The following is a 23,851-nucleotide window of genomic DNA, read 5'->3' on the forward strand; positions in this document are numbered from 1 at the left end:
CGCCGTGTCCCCTTTATTCGGTGAACTGCGCCTGCGCATACCGGTCGCGGTTGCCCGGCGGCGGCCGTTCAGAATGTCGAGGGCGCGGGGGGGCGGGGGAGCAGTCCCTCCCTCCGGCGGACGCGCAGCGGCAGCTGCTGCTGCGGGAGGAGAGGAGGCGGCGCCTGTGTCGGCGCTGGAGGTTGTGTCCTTCCTGGGGAAACTGCTGTGCGCAGTCGCGGCACTGAAGGCGGCTCTCTACCTGCTCCGCAGAGTCTGTCTAACGATGGCCTGGAAGTCTGGAGGCGCGAGCCACTCCGAGCTCATCCACAACCTCCGCAGTGAGTATGTGTGCGCGCCCGGCTCGGTGAAGAAAGAAAGGAGTGGGAGGAGGCAGAGGGAGGTGCCAGGGCGCGCGCTGCCCATTCTTGAAACCCGACATAGACATGCACCCTAGCTCCCGGCCCGTTGCTAGGGAGTGACCGTTGGGATTCGTGTGGCCCTCCGAGTCGCGCGCTGGGGCCGCCGGCGGGGGGGCGGGGAGAGAAGAAGTCAACTGTCACTGGGCGACCTCTGGAGACCTAAGCGGGGGCGGCATGAACTTTCCGCTTGCAGCTCCTGCGGGGCGAGGATGGAAGGCGCAGTTGTACTCGCCGCCAGGCGGGCGTGTCTCTTGCTGCGGGGAAAGCCTGTTTTGAGGGCGGCAACTGGGCGATCGCTGGGTGGTTCCCTCGGCTGCCCGCGAAGCTTCGCTACCAGGCCCGGCGGTGGGAGTAGCAGACGGAGCCTCCCTCCCGCAAGCCTTGGTTTCTTTGCTCCTCTCGTGGGATTTCTTCTTCTTCGCTCGGAAACTGGGAACGCAAAGAAAGCATCTGGCTTTCAGCTCTTCTTTCTGTATACGGATCTAGGAATCTTTATGACGGCTTGTGCCAGGACGCTGCGCAAACGTAGTTTCCTGAACTCTCAGCCGCTGTTAATGCATGCCTCGTAAAAATTGAAGGATGCCTGATTGTACATCCTTCAGGCAAATTTAAGTTTCTAGTCCATTAGGTTGCCGGGAAAGGAGAAAAGCTTTAAAGTGCTCTCGGAAAGCGTAGCAGTTGGCCTTTCTCTTCTGTCACTTGCTCATCATTATGCAACATTTAGTCTCTTAGAGTAAGTCTCATCAGCTATTATCATGATCTTCATTGGCTTGAGCTGCCACCCGTTTCTATTTGTTGAGAATAAAAATGTTGCAACTTGTCCTATAATAAGAGAACTGGACAGAATAGGTAATGCAGTAGTGATACAATTTTATTTGATGAAGTCTAGGAGTTCAAATTCATTCTGTGAACTTCCTTATTGTTCAGGGCTTTTTTCAGAGAAAGGGCCATTGAAAGGTGCACCTATAAAGCTCATGGACCTCCAGATCTGCCTTGAATAAATAATATTTTGGGGTAATTCCTTATGAAACATTAAAGTTTATGTTTACAAGGCAAATGTAAACCTATCAGCCAATTAAGGTTTTTGCCCTTCTGTTCAGTGAGATATTCAGCACAATTAAATTTGGCACAATAATGTATGTTCTGTTCATAAGGTTGTTTAAAAAATCATTTACAGCAACTCCAATTGTCTGCTCCTGTTTTCATTTGGCCACTGAGCTGGTGGTTTCATTGTCTCATTTGTGAAGATAAACAAATAGGATAGAAATGCAGACAAATAATAGCAAGAACAGAATGAAATGATAGAGGGCCTTTGGGTGTTATGTTTTATATTGCATCCCATTTCTTAACTTTTTTTTTAAAGAGTGCAGTATAGTGCTTAAGGTTTTGGACTAGAACTGTGGAAACCTTAGCCATGGAAACTTTGGGCTGCTCATTGTTTCTTAGCCCAATATATTTCACAGGGGTAAAATGAAGGGGAGGTCTCTGGGTAAGCCACCTTGAATTCTTGGAGGAAACAAAGAATAAAAATTAAACAAATAATAGTAAGAAAAAAAATTACACGTCTAACCTATAAAGTTGCACATGCCTAAGTTCCTTGACTGCAATCTTAGACTGGTTTGTGGGCAATGTATCAATTTTCATTTGCTTTATTTCTTAATGTAAATAAATTTCATATATAACTTTATTATATAACAATAGTACATAAGATGTATATCTTTCTGTAGAGGAAATATAATTTTGCAATGTTCTGATTTAAATATAACCATTCCAGTATTGTTGAAAATGACTGGTTTTACAGAATAATGATTGAATCTTATTTACCTTTATTTGTGATATTTATATTTCTACTTTCAATAAAAATATAATTTGATGACAAAGCCATACATTAAATACATGGTAATGTAATTAAAGCCAGTGTAATTAAAATAATGTAAACTGGAATTATAGGGAAAATAAAAACACAGAATTCTAAATTTAGATTTTAATTTAATTGAAAAGCCCTGTTGAAGTAAGACTATGCTACTAATCAAATACAAGTATTTTGCTTGTTTAAGATATATAACCTTCTAGATCCCACTCCCTGTCTTCTGAAGTTGGAAAGATTGTGATATTTTATAGTAGAATAACTGCTTTTAAAGTTGCTTCAATGTAGTTTCCAGAATACAGAAGTAATAGTGGGTTTTGTTTTTTACTCTTCCCCTTGATGTTGTAAGAATAAAAGGCTAAAAGCTCTTTTCTAGTTTATTAATGGAGCTTGCAGAGTGAGCAGTCACTAAACTGAGCTTCAAATTTGCTTCTCTAGTGAAGTAAATACATGCTTGCATCAGACTCTAGCTTAACAATGGTTTGAATTTTATTACCCAACACTATTAGTGGTATGTAAGCCTTGCAAGTGTAGTAGTGTTTTTTGCTGATTCTGAATGGCAGTGTCATTTTTAAAGACTGGTTTAAGAACCTTAAATATAATTTAAAGATTATGGAATCTATTAATTTTGAAGGTATTGGTAGTAACCTCAGCGATCAGACATATCTTGAGTTCTCATACAAATATGCAGGCAAACAACTTGGTTTTTTTTTTTTTAAAAGGAACTGAATATTACATAGAATATAAATGAATTTTCAAGTCTTCCGACCTATTCACATCTGACAAAAACTTAGGAATGCTTATTAAAACAAACAAACCAAAATAATCCTTTGGTACAGAGTATCAAATTGATAATGACAAGGATTTGGAAGTTGTATTAAAGATAAAGAACAAGTAATGTGGATCATATGCTACATAGCTATGATCATTGCAGTGTTAGATTTTTTTAAAGCAAATCTTTAATGATTGGTGATCATGATACTAGTGAATCTCTGCTGATTTACTGATTAGAGGGGTGTCTCACTGCAGAAACAAAATTGGTATTATAAATTAATTATTTTAAGGAGAAGCTTCCCTATGACTGAAGAAAAGAAAACTTCAATTTTCAAAAGAAAGCACATTTACACATCTCAGTGCTGTACCCAAAATTTCATAGTTTGACTCAGTGGAAATGATTTTTATTGTGAATGTGTAGATCAGGTTTTAGAGGACATGTTTTGACTAAGATTATAGTGCTATCTTGTATATTGTGTGTGCTGTGTGGCAGAATTGTGTTCTGGGAAGTATGTCATCACTCCAATAGGCTTGCTCATTATATGAACATTCTTACTTGTAAACCATCTCATACTAATATTATACCATGTGGGAAATGTTTGATATATAAATAATTATTAGCACAGCCACTAATCCCTGGCCATTTGTGATCTTTTCTATGACACAGGTAGCAGATCTGTAATTTTTTGATGTTTTCCTTTTCCTGAGCTGTTTTAATGGGATAGACCCATTTATTTATTTGATTTATATGGCCACCCAACTTATGAAAGCAGCTGTTCTTTGGAAAACTAAATTGAAAAATCAGTGATAACAGATTGGATTTACTTGGCTTGATAAGTAAAAACCTGTGCTTTCCTATATATTTTATATTGGTTTTTATATAAAAGCAACATTATTCTTTTGCATTATTTTCTCAATGTTGTATTTATTTCATTTCATTCTTATTGTTTTATGTATTTGAGATTTGCTCACTTAATAAAATCAATTTGGTATTTCTTTGTATGAGCTGCAGCTGTGTCTGTATCATTTGCAGCTCTCAGGATCTGAGGGCAATAGAATGTTCAGCCTCCAGAATGTTTTAGCTTCCAGAAAGGCTGAACTTATGAAGAAAGCAAGAACAAGGAAATCAAATGGACATCAGAATAGACTATGCTGGCAAGTGGAATGTACTGTATCAGAATTTTATTCTGGTACAACGGGGGCAGATGTTATGGACAGTTTAAGAGGCTAGGATGAAGCAGTTGCAGTGCGGCTGCAGAAACTTGGCAACAAACTTCTAAATACAAGTCATTAGATCAAAAGCAAAGAATGAAAACTAGGAAGATTTATTAAAGTGTTACAGTGCCTTAAAGAACAAATAAATCTGCAGGTTGAAAAACTGGCAAACATTGTTCCTCTAGACCATACATTGTTCAGAGGCCAGACACTGATTCCAAATGAACAAATGAAGCTATAGACCGGAAAAACATTTCACCCACCTTTCTGCTCTGTGTTGCTCAGAATGCAACTGCAAATCATACAGGGTTTCTGTCAGTGTGATGCTTTCAAATATCAATGGCAGATTGACAACAGCAATGAAAACATTAACTTCCTTGAGAAGTCTGAGGGCCTCACAGACGATTTTGAGGTACCACATATGGACCCTGGGCTTTTTGATTTATAGTAAAACCAACTCTGGAAGAACATAAATGGGATCCAGTGAGTTTGATATCTGGGAGGATCATATTTTTTTTCTCATTCTGCAACCCCAAATAAGAGCAAAGGAACCAGGCAGCCAGCTGAGCTGTTCTTTTTTTACTGGCTGCCTTATGGGAGGAATGTTGATGAATTTCTTTTTTGTGCTTTCACTCATAAATGTTGATGCTATTTGTAAACTGCTGTTGAAGCATTTGAATCCTGAAGTAAATAAATACACATACAGACACACACATATATGTCTGTATGTGTGTATAAAAAACTAAGTAGCTCGCTGCAGTATCGCCATGGCACAAACCAAAAGGTTCTTGATTCATTATATTTTTTAAAACTACTTTCAAAACATTAGAAGTTCCTTTTCTACATTTTACACCTAAATTCATGTGGAAATAATTAATAGAATTGCCGCTAGATATATTTTCAGGTGCTATACTTATTAAAATGTAATTTGCCTAAAATCTACCAGAGGCTTCTTCAGAATAAATGTAATTGTAAATGTATTTTAGCATTTCATATAGTACATAAAGTATGGATGTAGCTGCAATTTTAATAGCATTGTTGATTAACATTGTTACATTTTGACTAAAAACTTCCTTTTTTTTTTTCCAGAAAATGGAATAATCAAATCGGATAAAGTATTTGAAGTAATGATTGCAACAGACCGTAGCCATTATGCAAAATGCAACCCATATATGGATTCTCCTCAGTCAATAGGTATAACCACATATATTCAATAAGTTTAACTATCTAAGTGTTTGATTTTCCTGAAGATTCTGAATCTGCTGCTTGTACGCTTCAAAAATATATCATGGTTTTAGAAAAATGCAGGGAAAAAAAGACTAAAATTGTCGGAGAATATGTTTACTACAAGGAGTTGCTAACTGGGAAAAATAGCTGCAGAAGAACATAATAGAAATTTGTGGCAACTAAACTTCAGCATTCCCACTCTATGATATTATCTCCCAAATAGTACTGGAACTCATTTTCCCAGCCAAAAAATTATTTAGAATTCATGCTTCCAAGTGGTTATAAAAATGATGTAGACAAATTCTGCGATACCAAATTTGTCAGTGGCATTTAGCCATGATGACCAAATTCAGTCTCTGTGTTCTGAGGCAATATGTTTCTAAATGCAAGGAACATATATCAATGCAAATCATTATCTTCATGTTCTGCTTGTGGGTTTTTTCCATTCAGGAATGTTTGTCACTGTTGGAAGCAAGAAGCTGGACAACATGGATTCGTAATCTAATAGTGATCAGAAGCTTATTCTCCCGCATCTATTCATAAAAGCTTGATTTCTTTGATTTGTGATACAACTTCTGTGTTCTTGGATATTCTCCTTTTGTAACCAAGAGATGGAAACATGGGCTGGATTAATGCATTGCACTTAACTATAATGTAATTTGTTTGGTTTTGATTTCGTGTGTATAAAGCTAGTCATTATGGTCACTATGCTTTATAATAGCACAGTGTAAGTATGGTTTATAATGGTTAGCACAGTGTGTAAACCCAAAAAGTTGTGGAGTCAGTTAATATGATTACTCTCTACCCATATATTAAATAATTTTCACTTTTAATTATGTTAAAATTTATAATTTGGTAACAATTTGAAGGATATGTAAATTCCCAACTAAAGTGTATGGTTTCAGCTGTAGTTGGGTTTGAAGTCCTGAAACAAGGAAATAGACTGTCTCAGTATTCATGACCTAGTTCAGGAGCAAAACTATGTCTGGGCAAAACATAATGGTTCAGTGAACTTTATAATGCCCTTAATAGGCTTGACCAGCATACCTCAAGAAGTGCCTTTCCCCATATTCATATTCTCCATTGAGGTCTCTGAAGGAGGGTGAACTACATATGGACTTTTTTTTTACTTAAAGAACAAAAATTAGTGCCTTCTCATACAGGGCCAGAAGTTTATAGAATTCAGAATTATTTTAAGCTAATTCCTTCTTCAAAATCAGGGTGCTATCAGACAATCCTTTGCTGTACAATAGCCCTCATTACTTCATAACATTTTAGAGGGTCTGGATATCATCATCTTCCATTTATAGCTGTCCCATGTTTTTTTATATTTTTTCCTGTTTATGGTGGGAACAAGAGTATAGGATTTTTTTATAGCAACACTAGGAATGTATATCATGAAAAATTATATTCTAATTAATGGAGATATAAGCTGTTTTTACTGTATAAATTAGGAGAGAGTGACTGCATTCCTGCATTGCTATAATCTGTTTTTTCTTTAACTAAGTTATTCAGCAAGCCTGTGGCTGGATTCACAGATTGTGCTAAGTCAAAATATGGTTTTTCTGGTTTCGGCTTAGTTTAATGTAAGAACATTAGTGGCACTGATTTGTAAACCATTATATATGGCTCATAATCAATGACTTTTTAAAAACAATGATTAAACAAACACATCCAATATATGAATGAACTTTTCCTTTATTAGTGTTGGCATTTGGTAGTAGTAGATAGTTTATATATATTTTAAATTTCTTTAATGCTACAAACACAGGAATTCAGTAGGGTGACAGGTGGGGTCAAATGACATCACACATCATGATGTTTCACAAATGACAAAATGTATATAGTTGCATCAGATGTTATGATGCAGTTACATAATCATTTGTGTGATGACGTACGTACTATTTTGAAATCATAGTTTGTAGTAGATGCCTATGAATAGAAGTAAGTATAGTTTTCTTTCATTTTAAATAATTGGAAAATGCTAATACGTGGCTCAAAAAATTAATTTTTCCCACCCAGAAAAGTTGAAGTTGCTTCTGTTTCTGTGATCTCAAATTTCTGCTACTTTACCTCAAGCCAGTTAATTACCTTTTTATGAAGCTTAGTATTTCTCCTGATTGTTGCTGGCTTTCTGCTTTAGAAAACAAATTCTTTTTTATAAATATCAGTGCTAGAATTTCTTTTAAGCAGCCTGGATTCCTTGACAAGTATATTCCTTGACAAGTAATTCTTGTTAGGAGAATTGTGCTAGAATATGAATCTTCTGTTAACTTCTGCCTCCATACCACTGGCTAGAGTTGGGGCAGGCAGTGGAGCCAGTATAGTGAAGTAAGAATATTTGGGGCTGGGAAACTCAGATTCAAATCTACTCAGTCATAAATAGCTGTGTGATTATTTCTCAGCCTAATATATCTCACCATATAGTTGTAATAATAACATAAGATTGGGTGGAAATGTTGCATCTCTTTTTTAATTCCTGAAGAAAAGGAAGGATATAAATGTAATTATAAAAATGAAAGTAATACTTTAAAGTTATATACATTTAACAGGGAAGAATAGCAGCAATTAAATGTGAAACAGCAAAAAAAGCAAAATGTGACATTAAGGCTGGAGTATTATGTGTAATTATTTCAGTCAATGCCACTGAATTTAGTTTTCAAACAAAGCTTATTTAAATCTAAGGCAAGTTTTTTTATTCCCAGTCAGCATGGTTATTTCTGATCTATTTTTTTCCCTAAGAAAAGAAATGGTATATACTAGTTGTGGAGCTTATTAAATTAAAGGAATCTGTTAACCTGCATGCAGATACTGAATAAATTTCAATTTATATCCTTTTTATTTTACCCTTAGGGAATTCAAGCAAAATATGAATCACTTAAAAGCCAGTGAAAACAATAGCTAAAATTGTTATTCAATCAATTCAAAAGGTTTGGTTGAAAAAGGAGATCTTGATACTTTTTCTGAAGTAATTTCTAATGAATAACACATTATTCACTTGCTAAAAATACAAATATTGCTCAAGTGGACTTATTGTGAATACCTTTAAATAAATTATTAAAATCTAGATAGATATAAGACAAGGAGATGAAATGAAAATAATAGCTATGGAAATAGTGTTACATAATACTTCACTGTAGGAAGTTGAAAAAAACATCCCAGAAGAATGTAATGGTAAACAATGTTGTTGCCAAGAAGATAACATGTTCATGTCCACAAAGTCACCTGGAATTGAGCTTGATTCTGAGACTTTATGAATATATAGCACAAGAAATATCAGTACAATATTTCCCAATTCAGACTCATTATGTTCCAATTATATTGGATTTCTGCCCACATTATCCTAATCATCGTGGCCACTTCCTTTTCTATCTGGTGATTATGGGAATAGATCTAGCACACCTGAAAGCAACCAGGTCGGAGCAAGTTGTACTAGTTACAGTAATTTCATCATCACTGGCTAGCAGTACCATGGTGTTTTTCTGTGAATAATTATAATTGAATATATTTTCTATTTATATTTCCGTCATTCAGATTTGTTCTTTCCTGCTCATTTAGTCACATGATAACTGGCTGGTATATATCTGCTAGCAGAATTTATTACATGAATATGCCTGCTATTACTCAGACAATTTTTCTTTGCCTTGTAGGATTTCAAGCAACCATCAGCGCTCCACACATGGTAAGTGTTAGGTTTCTAATCCACTGCAGTTCCATATTTTAAATCTTGTCTCCTCATTTTTAACTACCAATTTATTGTTCTTAAAATAATGAAGATTTTATGATAACCTTAGAGACTGATAGATTTATTGTGACAGAAATCTCATGTTGTGAGAGAGAATTCATTTAATATTAGAATGTCCGAGTAGACAGCATCTACTGGGGCAGGCCCGTCAGGTGGCCAGGGAGGTGAGGTGAAGAATTCATTCTAATATTAGAATGTCCGAGTAGACAGCATCTAGTGATACCAGCCAAAAGGCAGTGTGCAGTTATCATTCCTCAACAAATTTTCTATCGTTTAAAAAAAAGAAAATAGAAAAAACTGTAGGAAAACATTAAATGAGAAAAATAGAAAACATCATCTGAAACCACTTGTAAAATTATATGAATGAGACAGATAGACAATAAAAGTATAGTCTGGAAATAACACCTTTTAAATTTCACCAGTGTTTTTTAAAATTAAGGTATTACTACCTTGTGCATTAATGAAGTTCATGTAGCTGTCTTAAAAGAAAATACAGATGGTCCTTGGGTTATGTCCATTCATTCAGCGACTGTTCAAAGTTATGACGGTGCTGAAAAAAATGAACTTATGGCCAATCCTCTCACTTATGTCTGTCACAGCATCCCCGCAGACACATGATCAAAATTCAGGTCCTTGGCGACTGGCCCACATTCACAACTGTCACAGAGTCCCATAATCACGTTCTCCTGCCCTGCACAAACTTCCTCCGCTTCAACTCCCCTCATCCGCATATCTTCCCCCCATTTTTGCCCTTTTGGCTGCCCTGCATAGCATGGCTGATATGAAGAGGCCACTGTATTCTGCCATTGCCGCCACCCCCAGCTGATCTTCGTTGTCTTCTTCACCTCACCTCCCTGGCCACCTGACTCCCGACGGGCCTGCCCCACTTCAGCAGTCTCATGCTCCGGGCAATTCTGCCCCACCCAAAGTTCCTTTGCCACCCTGCACAAAGGAGGGAATCCCACCAGGAAGGGGCTGGGACCACGACTCCTGTGCATTGCCACTGCTGGCCAGGGTAATCCTGGCTCATCAATGGTTCCCCCTCACCTGCCTTGCCACGTAGGAGGGCCTTGGCCGAGTAGCACTTGTAGTAGAGCAGCACGACCTCTGAGTGCGGGCAGGGCCCCTCACTGTTGTTCGGCAAGTGCAGCATCAAGCAGGAGGTCCTGCCTAACTGGTAGGGAGGTGGGGGGCCGTTCAGCCGCTGCTCCCACACTGGCTCAGCCATGAGCTTGCGAGGCTTGGCTGGCCCTGCTCCATGTGCTCGCCAGCAAAGTTAGTGCTGCTAATTTTCTGTTTTTAATGACAAGATGAGAAGGAATGGGAATGTCTTTAAAAATTGTCTTCTCCTTATAAAGATCTGAAGAAATCTATAATCTTCAAAATATGGTTGTTGCTAGTATTATGTTCACAAAAAAGAGAGCTTTATTTTTGGAAACACCTATGACTTCCTTTACAAGTATCTGGTATGTAAAAGCCATAGTTACTTTTGTTTATCGGCTTAATTCTGTGGCTGTTTTAAGCAGTCAAGGCTGGAATATGTGGATATAAGCTTCATTACTAGCCATGAGCAGCTCATTAGCTGTACCTGCTTACAAGCAAAGCTGGCAAGTACATTCATCAATGAGACTGTCCTAAAGTATGATATTCTTTGAGACTTGAGAAGGTCACTTTGTTCTCTTCCTGTTTTTCTTTGCAGGGTGCTTGATTTTTCAAGTGACACTCTAACATTCTGTGTGTCGTTTGTTCTCAGTCATAGATTTGGGGTACTTGTATAGTGCTGGTGCTATCAGTGAAAAGGCATTGTGCAGTTGTCCCATGCTTTCCAGGTTTTTGTTTGTTTTTGTTAAAAAAAAAAAAAAAAATGATGGGAGAAATGTGGGAAAATAACTTATCCCCTCCGAAGTTAAAATTGAATTAGTGACTCTGGGCACTTGCACAATACAATTGTCTTCTGGAAATGCTCTAAATTGATGTTTTTTGTGTTTTAAGCTTGCTTTAGAACACTTTTTCTATCCCCAGGTTCATTTGGCTTTGGTGTTTTGTAAGCTTATAGATTCATATTGGGTAGCTTTAAATGGTGAGGGGAAGGAGATTTTAGAAGTACTCTTTTTATTTATTTATTTATTTATGTATTTATTTATTTATTTATTATCAAACTTGTATGCCACCCATTTCCCCCAACGGGTGACTCTGGGCGGCTCACAATAATAAAAAAGGAAAAAACACAAGTCCCTTCAACCATGGATAAAATCTATAAATAATTAAAAAACATATATTAAAAATGCCCTAAAACCTCCTATAATTTTTAGCCCTAAAAACCTGCAAGATGCTGGCGGGGGGGACAAACCCATCACCCCACCAGCCATCTCCACAGGTGCGGGCCCCCCTCCGGCCCCCAGGCCTTCTGGGAGAGCCAGGATTTAATCCCTTTCCGGAAGGCCATGAGGGAGGGGGCACACTGGACCTCAGGAGGCAGGATGTTCCATAGGGCGGGAGCTGCAGCAGAAAAGGCTCTCTGCCTAGACCCCACCAATCGAAATTCCTTGACTGGTGGGGTCTGCAACCTGCCCCTTCTGCTGGACCGAGTGGGGCGGGCTGAAATGACCGGGGCGAGGCGGTTCCTCAGATAACCTGGTCCTGTGCCATGAAGGGCTTTAAAGGTGATGATCAACACCTTGAATTGGACCCGGAAACAAACTGGTAATCAATGCAGCTCACGCAATAGCGGTGTTATACGAGCCCTCCTAGGGGCATTGAGAACTGTCCGCGCCGCCGCATTCTGCACCAGCTGTAGCTTCCGGATACTCTTCAGGGGTAGTCCCATGTAGAGCGCATTACAGTAGTCCAACCTGGAGGTGACCAGGGCATGAGTGACCGTGCGGAGGTCCTCCTGATCCAAGAAGGGGCGTAACTGCTGCACAACACGAAGTCGTGCAAAGGCCCTCCTAGCCACGACTGCCACCTGCTCTTCGAGCAGGAGTCGTGAGTCCAGGAGAACCCCCAGATTACGCACCGGGTCTGTCTGGGGTAGTGCAACACCATCAAGAACCAAAGATGACAAGCTCCTAGATCTTGAGGCTCCCCGTATCCATACCCACTCCGTCTTACCAGGGTTCAGCTGAAGCCTGTTGTCCCCCATCCAGGCCCCCACAGCCTCCAGGCACCGCGAGAGGGCAGTCACAGCGTCACTTAAGGCACCTGGGATGGAGATGTATAATTGGGTATCATCAGCATATTGATGATACCTCACCCCATGGTGCCGGATGATCTCACCCAGCGGTTTCATGTACATGTTAAATAGGAGTGGTGAAAGCACTGACCCCTGTGGCACCCCACAAAGTAGGGGCCGGGGGCTGGACCTCTCGCTCCCTATCAACACCGATTGGGTTCGGCCTTGGAGAAAGGAGCTGAACCAGCACAACATTGTGCCACCCAGCCCCAACTCCTGCAGCCGACCCAAAAGGATACCATGGTCAATGGTATTGAAAGCCGCCGAGAGGTCAAGAAGAGCAAGGATGGATGCACTCCCCCCATCCCGCTCTCACCAGAGATCATCTAAAAGTGTGACCAATGCTGTTTCTGTCCCATAACCAGGCCTGAATCCTGACTGATAGGGGTCCAGATAATCCGTTTCCTCCAGGATCCTCTGAAGCTGCCGTGCGACCACCTTTTCCACCACCTTCCCTAAAAAGGGGAGGTGGGAGACTGGACGAAAATTGTCCAGGAGGGTGGGGTCTAGCAATGGTTTATTGAGGAGTGGGTGGACCAAAGCTTTTAGCTGGCAAACTGCTGTGTACCCAGAATACACATTTCTGATGTAGCAGTACAGCCCTAAACTTACATTTGATGTACCTTTTAAAATGCATTTACTTAATTGACAACTGAATTTTATTTGTTTGCCTTGAAATTTTAGTGTAGAAACTATAAAATTATTTGAGATATCCATCTGCCTGCTTCAGTTCAAATGCTGTTTTCTTCTGAGCATTTTAAAAAGAATTATGTACTTTGAAATCTTTATAAAAACAGATTTTATAGTGGACAGAATCAAAAATAAAATAGTTTTTTTTCCCTTTTGGTTAGCATGCATATGCTCTAGAACTTCTATATGAACAATTACACGAAGGAGCCAAAGCCCTTGATGTAGGATCTGGCAGTGGTATTCTTACTTCATGTTTTGCCCGGATGGTGAGAGATTGATTTTATTAAATAAATGAAATGTTTTGTTTTTGTTAGTCAATAGATTAATTACACTATGTTTTAATCTTTTAGATCTTTAGAAAACTGTTTCAAGGGTTTAGTTTTTAAAAATATGAATATTCCTTTATATTAATAAAACACTTTCATACTTTGACTAGCTGCACCCAAGTTATCTTGACCACAAAATATTGCCATATACTTCAAGAAAGTGCATGAAGCTGGAATAGCTAAAACCAGCTAATTGACTTGTTTTTTTAAAATTTAATCTCACCTAATAGTTGAAGTTTTTGAAGAAGGAAAAAACTTAAAAAAAACAAATAGTAAGAAATTCCAAATAATTTATGCCCTAAAGCAGTACCTACTCTCTCATTCAAAACATTTCAGAACTAGAAAGCAAGCAGGCATTTGGGGATGCTGTCCAGTACTTTGTAAAGCATGCAACATTCATCTCCTGTGACAGTAATCTTTAGATTTGGAAATTGCCTTCAACTACAACTAGCAACATTAATTTTTGGTAATAACTTGAAATGTTTAATTTTACCTAGTCTTTCTTTTGTTTGTTTTCTAGTAAATACAAGAACTGTTTCTTTTATCAGTTGAAGCCAATTGATACCCTTTTCACACCTTTTCAGTGAGCATCTGTGTGGGGGCAAGGAAGGCCAGTGACAACTTGTGCATGATGACATCATACAAATGGGATTACTTGAATCATATGTGACAAAAATGCATAATTGTGGCATTTGCATGACGTTATCACATGTGTTATTTTGTTGTCATCTCAATTTATTATAGACCCCACTGTCATTTCTTAAAACAACAACAACAACCAAAAACCTAAATAGGCATGTCACTGGTATAACCCCTCCCAATGTAGGGGTTATTAAAAAACCAGTGCTATATAATTTACACTGTGTTTCATTTCAGAAGGCAACATATAATCAAACAAAGAAAACACTTTGTATCTAACAAAATAACCCATCCATGCATTTCACAACAGAACTTTTAATATATTCTATTGTAAGTGTGATGCCTTGAGATACACGTACATTCTAATATGAAAAGAAATTATAACTGGCAACATATTTTACCAGTATGAATAATAATACTCTTGATTTTGTTTCAGGTTGGTCCCAAAGGACAAGTTGTAGGAATTGATCATATCAAAGAATTAGTTGATGACTCAATAAATAATGTCAAAAAGGATGATCCTCTATTGCTGTCTTCAGGAAGAGTGAAACTAATTGGTAAGTACTGGAGAATATTACAAAGAAATAAATAGAGATTACATTGCATAGTGCAGAATTTAAATTTTGTGTTTATAAATTAGGTTGCATTCCTCCGTTCTTTCTTTTTTTTTTAATTAATTGAATTTATGTAGCTGCTGGATCACAATAGACTCAGGTTGGCATACAGATAAAAAACAAAACACAGGAATACAGGAATGTTGACAAAAATTTAAAAAACAGAAATAAAAATTATCACACACAAGGCAACTACACACAGTTCAGAACAGCCAGAGTAATCAATGAGAATAACACCTCAGTGCCGGGGTGGGGGTGGGAGTGGGGAACAGCCAGTTTTAAGAGCCTTTAGAAAGGCAGGCAGCATTGGGGCCATCTGAATTTTGTGGGAAATGCTCTTCCATAAGGCAAACATAGTGATAGAGAAGGCCTAGATCCTTCCAAATGACACTATTTAAGCAATGGGACCCTGTTCGTTACCTGCTATAGAATGGCCAGAGCAGTTGACATGAATCTAGATAATCACATCTCAAAGATTGTGGAGTTAAACAGCAGTGACCTGTTGAGCACTTTGTGAAAGAGAACTGTTAGCAAACAATCATTTTGAAGTTCTGGGGCCTCCAAATCTGACAACTATATCATGAAAAACGCTTGAAAACCCTCTTTTTCACAAAGATTTAGTTAATAGGTACTTGAACCAGCTTCTGGCTAGTGTTGTGAGCTAAAAAGAAAAAGGACTGGGTATGTAGATTGTAAGCTGTGTTTATCCATGAAACTTATCCACATGATCCTAGGAAAGCACACTGTGTTAGAACTATTTATACCATGTAATTCTCCAACCTTATTCATTTTCACTATGAATTCCAGTTGGAAATACTATGAAAATTTAAATGGCTATTTTTTTACTACCTTTGTGGTTTCATGTCAGCTAATTTTGACATTCCAGATAAATGTTTAACCATTTAGTTAGAAATTCAGTGATAAATTCAGTGCTTTGACTATAACATTAAATTCTTTGTCCCATTTTTCCTGCAGTGGGGGATGGAAGATTGGGATATCCAGAAGAAGCTCCATATGATGCCATACATGTTGGAGCTGCTGCACCTGTTGTACCACAAGCAGTAAGTGTGTGTGTGTGATACATGTCTCTCTTAAATGAAAAGGAATGTTAAGAATTTGCTTAAACATCATTTAAATAGGAGTTTTAATTGTATTTTTAATATCAGAAACATATTGTAGAAATGGAAATTACTTAATTAGGCATATTAAACTTATTAAATCATGTTGCTGGAATTTGGAGCTACAATGTGTTTGAGTTTTAAAAAGCTTTTAGCACCCCAGGCCCAAATCCCATTCATTTTTACATAGGTTCATGAATAAGGTGAAGATTCTACAAGTTACTTCTTACTTCCTTTCCTTTTTCATATTTCCAAAATGTATATTTCAACTATGATGGAGGTAAAGAATAGAGAGGGGTTGAGTTGTTCTTCTAATCTTATTAGGCCTGAAAACCATTACAGTCAATTTTGCAGTGCAGTAATAGAGGAATTATTGTTTTACAATTCTATAACTATATTGCAAGGTAGGTGCTTTTATAGATTGTGCTGTTAATATATGTATATTTTTCCATTTATAGCTTATAGATCAATTAAAACCTGGTGGAAGGTTAATATTACCTGTTGGTCCTGCTGGAGGAAACCAGATGCTGGAACAATATGATAAGCTAGAAGATGGCAGTGTCAAAATGAAGCCTCTGATGGGAGTGATATATGTGCCTTTAACAGATAAGGAGAAGCAGTGGTCCAGGTGGAAGTGATTTTCAGTTCGACTTTCTTCTTCCACTTACTTGCTTAAACAAGGTGAAAGGGTCTTGATTCTTAAGAGGGTAGCTTGCCACTGCATCATTTGCTGTCACTACTGCTTTCTGCTTGACTCTGCATTGGAAAGAGAATCTTGCTTCGCTGCATGACCATGCATTTTTTTTTAATGTGCAACATTAAAAGGTGGGAAAAAAAGAATTGCATGGATTGCATGTTATTTCAATATAATTTATTGTTTCTTTAAATTCTGTAGTATAAGCTAAATAATAATCTCCATTGCTTAAAGGTATTCCCTAAATTTAAAGCTCTTTTTTCTTCTTAGATTTGATTTCAACAGAGAGAGAAAAAAAAATGTAGAGTGGACTTTGGTAACCTCAGTGGTTCAGAAAATAATTGATTGATTATTGATTAAATTTTGTACAAAAATAATATTTCAAATTCAGATTTCTTTCCGAGTCATAAAAAAAATGAAACATAGTTCAGAAACCTAGAGGAAGCAACACAAATGATATATTCTAATTTTAACTGAACAGGTTTTAGAAAAGTATGTTGTGCTTACAAAAACTGCTAAGCCAAATTCTTTGTGTTTGCAAGTATCAGAATATTTTTTTCTTTGAAGTGTGATAAATTTTGTTAGATTTCTTCAAGCTGACAGACTGTTCTTCCTGTTCAACCAGTTATTTTTAAATAACTCATATGATTTCTCCAAGCTTGCTAATTACCCAGTAATACAGAGCAAACATAAGGTAGTCAGCATTAAACACTTGCCAGTTATTAATATACAGTTAAGTAAACCAGCAGTCTCACTTTGCTACTGGCATAGAAATGATATAATATTTACTTTTGTACCAGTTGTAAAGTGCCTATGCCCAATGAATTCTTGAAATCTGTAGCAGTTTGATAGTAGACTTTATTAAAATTATAGCATTTGTAAATACTAAGTGTATTACATTTTGCATGATAGAAATGGTTTTGCAGATGTATGTAGCTATACTGTAGATAGATATCTGCCTTCTACTGAAGGCTTGCTGTTTTTTATGTGAGCATGATTGAATTATAGCCTACCAGAAGTTTGTACAAAAATAATATTTCATATTCAGATATCTAAATTCTGTGGAGCAAATTAATCATTGTTGTAATGCCACTGCATAAAAATATATTCATATCCTATGCTTGAAGCTACAACACAGAGTTGAGGAGAATCCTGTGACAGCAGTGGAAGACCACTAATGTAGTATTGGATTTCATCCTCATTGATGTGCATTGGTCCTTCCATACCTTTATATCTAGTGTAGGCTTGTAATATTTATTTCAAAGCTTAGCACTTGCCTAATTCCTTTTCATAAGCAGTTACTTCCCAGTATATTTTTTCTCATTGTTACTATAATTGATTCTCTGTATGGTGGGGGAAGGGGACAAGCCTATGCACATCTATTTTAGGCAACATGAGTCCTTTGCTTCGTTATAAATATGCACTGGTGACAGATGGTGCTCTCATTTGTCCTTCTACTCACAGTTGCATATCTGCTTATAATCTCATGACTGGTCTTAGGCAGGAATAGGCATTCTTGAAATATTCTATTGTGGCTTGGAACAGTAGCTAATAAGGGGGAAAATATGGAAAAGAGAGAGAGATGGCGAATCTCTATCACTGAAGTAGTTATATGGGAGATTGCTGTCTAATTTCTTTCCAAAATTATTACTTTATTTTATGTAACTATGAAAGTGAATTAAGGAAGGCTTTTCTGAATCATATACAGCGGAACCTCGGTTTACGAACTTAATTCGTTCCGTGACTCTGGTCGCACCCGGAATTGGTCACAACCCGAAGCAAATTTTCCCATAAGGTTCAGTGTAATTACCGTTAATCCGTTCTGGCGTGGAGAACAGGGAGGCGGCTATTGCTTGGAGGGAGAGTCCCCCTCCCTACGACCATGTGTCAGGGGCAGAAAATGGCCGCGGACCACGTGCCAGGGGCGGAAAAATGGCCGCAGACCACGTGTCAGGGGAGGAAAATGGCCGCGGACCACATGTCAGGGACGGAAAATGGCCGCAGACCATGTGTCGGGTGGGAAAATGGCCACGGACCACGTGTCAGGGGCGGGAAAATGGCCATGGACCACGTGTCGGGCAGAAAAATGGCCGTGGACCGTGTCACGGGAGGGAAAATGGCCGCGTATCCTGTTCGTACCCTGAGGCGGAGTTCGCAAACCGAGGTAAATTTTTGCGGCCGGAGCTGGTTGTAACCCAAAAAGTTTGTTAACAGAGGCGTTCGTAACCCGAGGTACCACTGTAATGGAAATATCTCATTTCCATGAAAACTTTATTCTTGAGCTAGAATCTTTTTATCTTATTTATCTTATTGAAGACTAACAGAAAGTCCAGATTGGAAGTTAAGTTTCAAAATGTTTCTAGATAACCATCTGGAAATGATTAAATTATAAAAATACTACAACCTCCATTAATTCAAATAGTGTTTCAAGAACTTGGAAACCAAGCAACTGGAAGAAGATCAGTTTACATAATATCAGCTTATACTATGGAAGAAAAAGCTACCAGCCAGTGTAGTGGAGAAAATGGAATAGCTTTAATGTGTCATGAAAGTATTTGACTATGACATGGGTAAGATGGTCAGTAGATTGTTTATATTTCTCTTAATCTCCAGTAATCAAGTTCATGTCATGTATATGCTGAAAGCTTTGTCACAAGACCAGCTAGGTTTGAACTAGTCCACATACCAATTTCTCCAATATTCCAGTTTGGGGTGGACAACCTGGTGACATTCAGGTGTTTTGGGCTGTAGCTCTCAAAAGACCAGCTAGCAAAGCCATGGGAAAGTATTATAGAAATTGTAGCCCAAAACATGTTACAGGGTAGGTACTAAGTTGCCTTTACCTGTTCCAGTTTGATGGTACATTCATTAGTCATCAAGTAGTTTGGAATGACCTCCCAAACTTGAAACATACATTTGTTTACCAGATTCAGCATAAACCTTTAAACATTTTAACATTTTGCCACAACAAAGAGAATTTGAAGAAATCATATGTATTTTGTGTTTTTCAACTTCTGAATTATACATTGCTTGTGCAAAGCAAAACTTAAGCCTATTGCATATGAAATGACTAAAAATACTAATTTCCACAGAACCATGACTGCAAGTGACAACCCCAAAACCACAATCCTTCCTGCTGTTCCTGCTTTATCCTACCCATGTTGCTTTTTCTCTGATAGCATTCAGCACCCTTTATGTTGCATCTGCCTTCTCTCCTTTCTGTCCTGTAATTTGAAACCTGGAATTTCCCCATATTCCATCATTTAGGACTGCTGTCCTTTTCTCTTCATTGCAGATCCTTCTGTATCTATAATAAATGCCTATGAATTACACATCAGCCATATGAGAGTTGATTCACAGCTGAAGTCTAAGGGTACCTGGGAAAGAATCTCATGCAATTTTGAGAATGTAGAACTGTAACTTTATACCCACTTTCTTGGGAGTGAGCGCTGTTAGATTCAATGGATTGGATGCAGACTTTCCTTCCACCTCTAGAAGAGGATTGTTTTTCCTCTAGGCACTTGATGCTTTCTGAATTTTTTTCCTAAAGTATATTCAGAAGTGGATTTTCATGCTTTGGGGGAGGGGATCAGCAAAAGATGTGTTTTCCTTTTGTCAGTGATCTCTGTAAGATCAACTGCCTCTAGTGGGTAGAAGAATCCTTTCATTTGACAGACCACAAACTCAATCCAGCCCTTTGGAATTTACTCCTGAGTAGATTCAGATATAAATTGCATTATTATTTCTTATTTGAATCTTCAGTAGCATCCCAGACTATGGGATGCCAGACTTTATGACAGTGGCAGATTTTGTCTACTGACTTTAAATATTATTTCTAAATAAATGTGAAAACTGCCCCAAATCTCCTATCATTATTGTTACATTTTGTATTTTGAGACACAGGTCATTTTTCAAATGTAATACTTATTTTGGCCACCTATGACATCATATGAACTTAAACAATGGTGTCCACACTCAAAAAATTGTGATCCCTACTTTATGTGAATTTGGGAAAGACAAAAAATCCCTGAAGTTGGAAGGTGGGTAGTATGGAATCTGGAGCAAATATAAATATCTGTCTACCGAGTGTAATTTTTTTCTGTATGTACTGCATTGTATATTTTTCAAAAATGATTTACATCCAATGCAAGAGTATGTACAGCACTCTGCACTTCATTGATTAAAACTGATGTGATTCTTCAATCCTTTGTAGCACAGTAACTGTTTATAATGCTGTTTTCTCATGTTTCCATGTCCATCTCTTTTGGTTCAGTTTTGCATGCTGCTATTCTGTACTAGTCTACTGTACTTGCAAGTATAAGCATATTGGGTTGTGGGGTGTATGTATGTGTGTATACATACGCGCGCGCACACACACACACATATATATATATATATGAAATATTTTCTGGGCTAGTTGCTTCTGTGGGCTATTTTACATGTTTGGTATTGGGGCCTAAAACCAAATAATCCTATATTGATTTTACATCCTGAAAAGCCTTAAAGGCAGCAGTAGTACAAAATCAAGTGAAAGTTTTCTGTCACTGTTCCATTTTTTATTGTAAATGGTGTTTAACCTCTCTTACTAGAGAAGCTACACATACTTGCTTTCAAATCTATCTGTAATTTTGTTATTTAAACTGGACTGATACTTTACATTTGAATAAGAAGGACATTCTGCAAATGTAATCATATTTTATCATTGGAGTGCATGTAGTGTAACTGACTAGCTGCTTTGAAGCCCTTGTCCTTCTGCCAATAAGTGGCACCAAAGGTGTCTGTAGCAGAGGGCAAGTAACATTTCAAATCTACTCAGAGAGGCTATAGTTAGAACTAACATTCTCAATTCTTAATACAGAAACATTGGACCATGTTAATGAATAATTTGCTTTTGAAAAACAATCCTATTTTATATCATTTAAAGTGTTGGGAAGCAGTAGAAATGCGGGGGGTGGGGAGGAATAATCTTTTTTTCTTGCTGCTTTTCTGATCCTTCCTTCTCCACATAAAATCTAATTCATCTTATAATAGTTTTCATTTGTGCAGGCAAAATCAAGTTTCACTAGAGGGAGGTCCGTTTATCAAAACACTGCAGTAAAATTTTGAACTCAGGTTTCACATTTTGCAGCCTTTTGTACAGGTATCGAATAATTGGACCATAGTTGCAAGTGAATCTCTACTGTAAATGGTCTGCAGATAGCTACAGCATTCATGTCTTCAGAAGAATAAAGGTAGCCACATAGTTTTTTAAATTGATGGCATTTTTACTGACATTTCCATGAAGTATATGAAGGGATAGGGACTTGTATTTCATTTAAACATCATATTTTGCTTTGTTTAATCTGACTCTATTAATATGATGCTGACCTTTTGGTTCAGAATATGAATCATAATTTTTCAGCAGTGTCTGAAAGTGAGTTGAATTTTAAGGAGTACATGTGAAAACTAGACTTAAAATTTTTTGTTTTGTTTTTGCAGGGATGAAATGTAAAAGCTACAACATCTGATCCAAACATAGTGTTAACAGTGGACTGCTCATCTCCAATTCTTAAAAGCTTTTTCCAAACCAACAGCATTGCAGCTTGTTTTGGACCGTGTTACACTGTTATCAGCATGGAAAAGTGGTTTTGTTTTGTTTTGTTTTGTTTTAATTTTGTAGAGGTTTAATGCAAGTTTGATAATGAACTGATGGAAAAAATTAAATCTGGGCAAATTGTTTCCTTTTAATATGCCCTTATTTTCACCTGTTTAAGGAAGTGATTTATGTCTGCAGATATGCAGATATACCTGCAATTTATCTCCTTTTATTTTTCAATTTGGAAACTTTCTGAACATTTCAGCTCCGGTGTTTGTTCATCAAACTGCTTATCTGCACTTTCTTACACTATCTGCACACTTAAGATTTGTGTTCAGCTGACTCCTAGATCTAAAATGAGATGAATTTCTTCAAAGCTATCAGTGTGGTATTATAGACTAGCATGTAGCATATACAATCAGCTGCTTTTCTTCCCATTGAGGAAATCAGTCATCATGTATATACACTCGAAAGCATCAGCAATGATAACATTTATTTTATGTTGCTGTTCAGGATGGACATAACTGACATAGTTCCCCTCCTTTCCTTGTAGCATAGCTAAGAGATTCATAGCTGAGTATTATTTCTAGCTGATACATAGACTTGAAGTACCTGAGTGTAATATAAGAAATACTGTGTAAGTTATGTCCTAATCATTGAACAGTTATGCAGTGCTGCTTCGCCAAATAAAAGCAAAAGTAAAAAAGTGTGGCAAATAATGTGTTCAATAGAGATGCTGCTGGGTAGTTGAGAGGTTGCTGAAAATATTTCTACCAATAGTTCACTTTCCCCAGTATTAAAGTTCCCCTCCAGGGTGCTCATCTTGAATTGGAAAAACAGGTTCACTTATCCTACTGCACTGTTCACTGATCAACGAGTTTCAGAGTTTCTGGAGTGTCCCAGAAAACACCTGCAAATATTACAAAAAATAAAAAACCCAAACCCACCAACCTTTAACAGATGCTACTGGGATAGAAGTGTGTGCTTTATATTCAACTGTTACTTCATATGATAGTAATGTCAATTATATTGATAAGTCTGTACATTTCTAAAATAATTTCTGAAAAGTTTTATCTGTTTAGTTCAGTGAAAAATGAATACATACACTTACCATAAAAAGCACGCCCAGTGATTGATTTTAAAAGCAATTCAAATTTACTCTATAGCAGTAAGATGCCATTTGAAAAAACGAATGTGTTAATTCACCAAATATTTCAATTTAAAGTGTTAGTACTGTATCACTGCTGTTCTAATAGGGAAGCCATTTTTAATGTATTGCCTTGGACAAAATTATTTATTTAGGGGTTGAATAGAATAACTTTGAAAAGAACAAGGGTTTTTTCTTTTTCCTAACTCTTCTGAGAGAGAGAGAGAGAGAGAGAGATGCAAATTCTGCTCTTTCCCTAATTGAATAAAAGAAATATTCCCCCTCAATATTTTTGTTATCACCAATTGGGATGACAGAAACAATATTTTATTTAAACACCCCAGTGACCTTTTAGAAATAATTTCATACATTTAATTTATCACAGTTGTTTAACAGCTGATTTACTCTCATTTAACTGCTGTGATTTATGAAGCCATGTAACATTAATAGTCAAATATCTAGGATAGTAAAAAGTAACATGAAATACTTTGGGAGTAGCATCCATTGTACATTTTTCTAGAATATTCCTGTATATAATGCATTAACACTAATTAAATAAACGTTTAATAGTTATAGAGGAGTCAGCT

General features: G+C 37.4%; 1 protein-coding gene across 3 annotated transcripts; it reads left to right on the forward strand.

Moving 5' to 3' along the window:
- The first annotated feature begins 32 nt into the window (after positions 1–32).
- PCMT1 (protein-L-isoaspartate (D-aspartate) O-methyltransferase) lies at positions 33–23,837 on the forward strand. 3 transcript variants are annotated; one of them, XR_015796448.1, is made up of 9 exons: positions 35–320; positions 5,347–5,451; positions 9,135–9,166; positions 13,313–13,417; positions 14,553–14,673; positions 15,706–15,791; positions 16,307–16,529; positions 19,838–21,773; positions 22,021–23,837. XR_015796448.1 is itself a non-coding variant. In XM_015890695.3 (8 exons), the coding sequence occupies exons 1-8, from the start codon at positions 74–76 to the stop codon at positions 22,031–22,033; spliced, it is 879 nt and encodes a 292-aa protein (XP_015746181.1). In that variant the 5' UTR covers positions 33–73; the 3' UTR covers positions 22,034–23,837. The 3 variants fall into 3 exon arrangements, 2 of the variants coding, with proteins under 2 accessions (XP_015746181.1, XP_007422156.3); XM_015890695.3 differs by lacking the exon at positions 19,838–21,773 and having other exon boundaries at positions 33–320; positions 16,307–16,476; XM_007422094.3 differs by lacking the exon at positions 19,838–21,773 and having other exon boundaries at positions 37–320.
- The last annotated feature ends 14 nt before the right edge of the window (positions 23,838–23,851 follow it).

The sequence above is a fragment of the Python bivittatus genome, unplaced genomic scaffold (assembly GCF_059951505.1).
Source record: "Python bivittatus isolate LINGU-HERP-01145 unplaced genomic scaffold, Pbiv_v1 ctg000020_np1212, whole genome shotgun sequence".
Taxonomy (NCBI): domain Eukaryota; kingdom Metazoa; phylum Chordata; class Lepidosauria; order Squamata; family Pythonidae; genus Python; species Python bivittatus.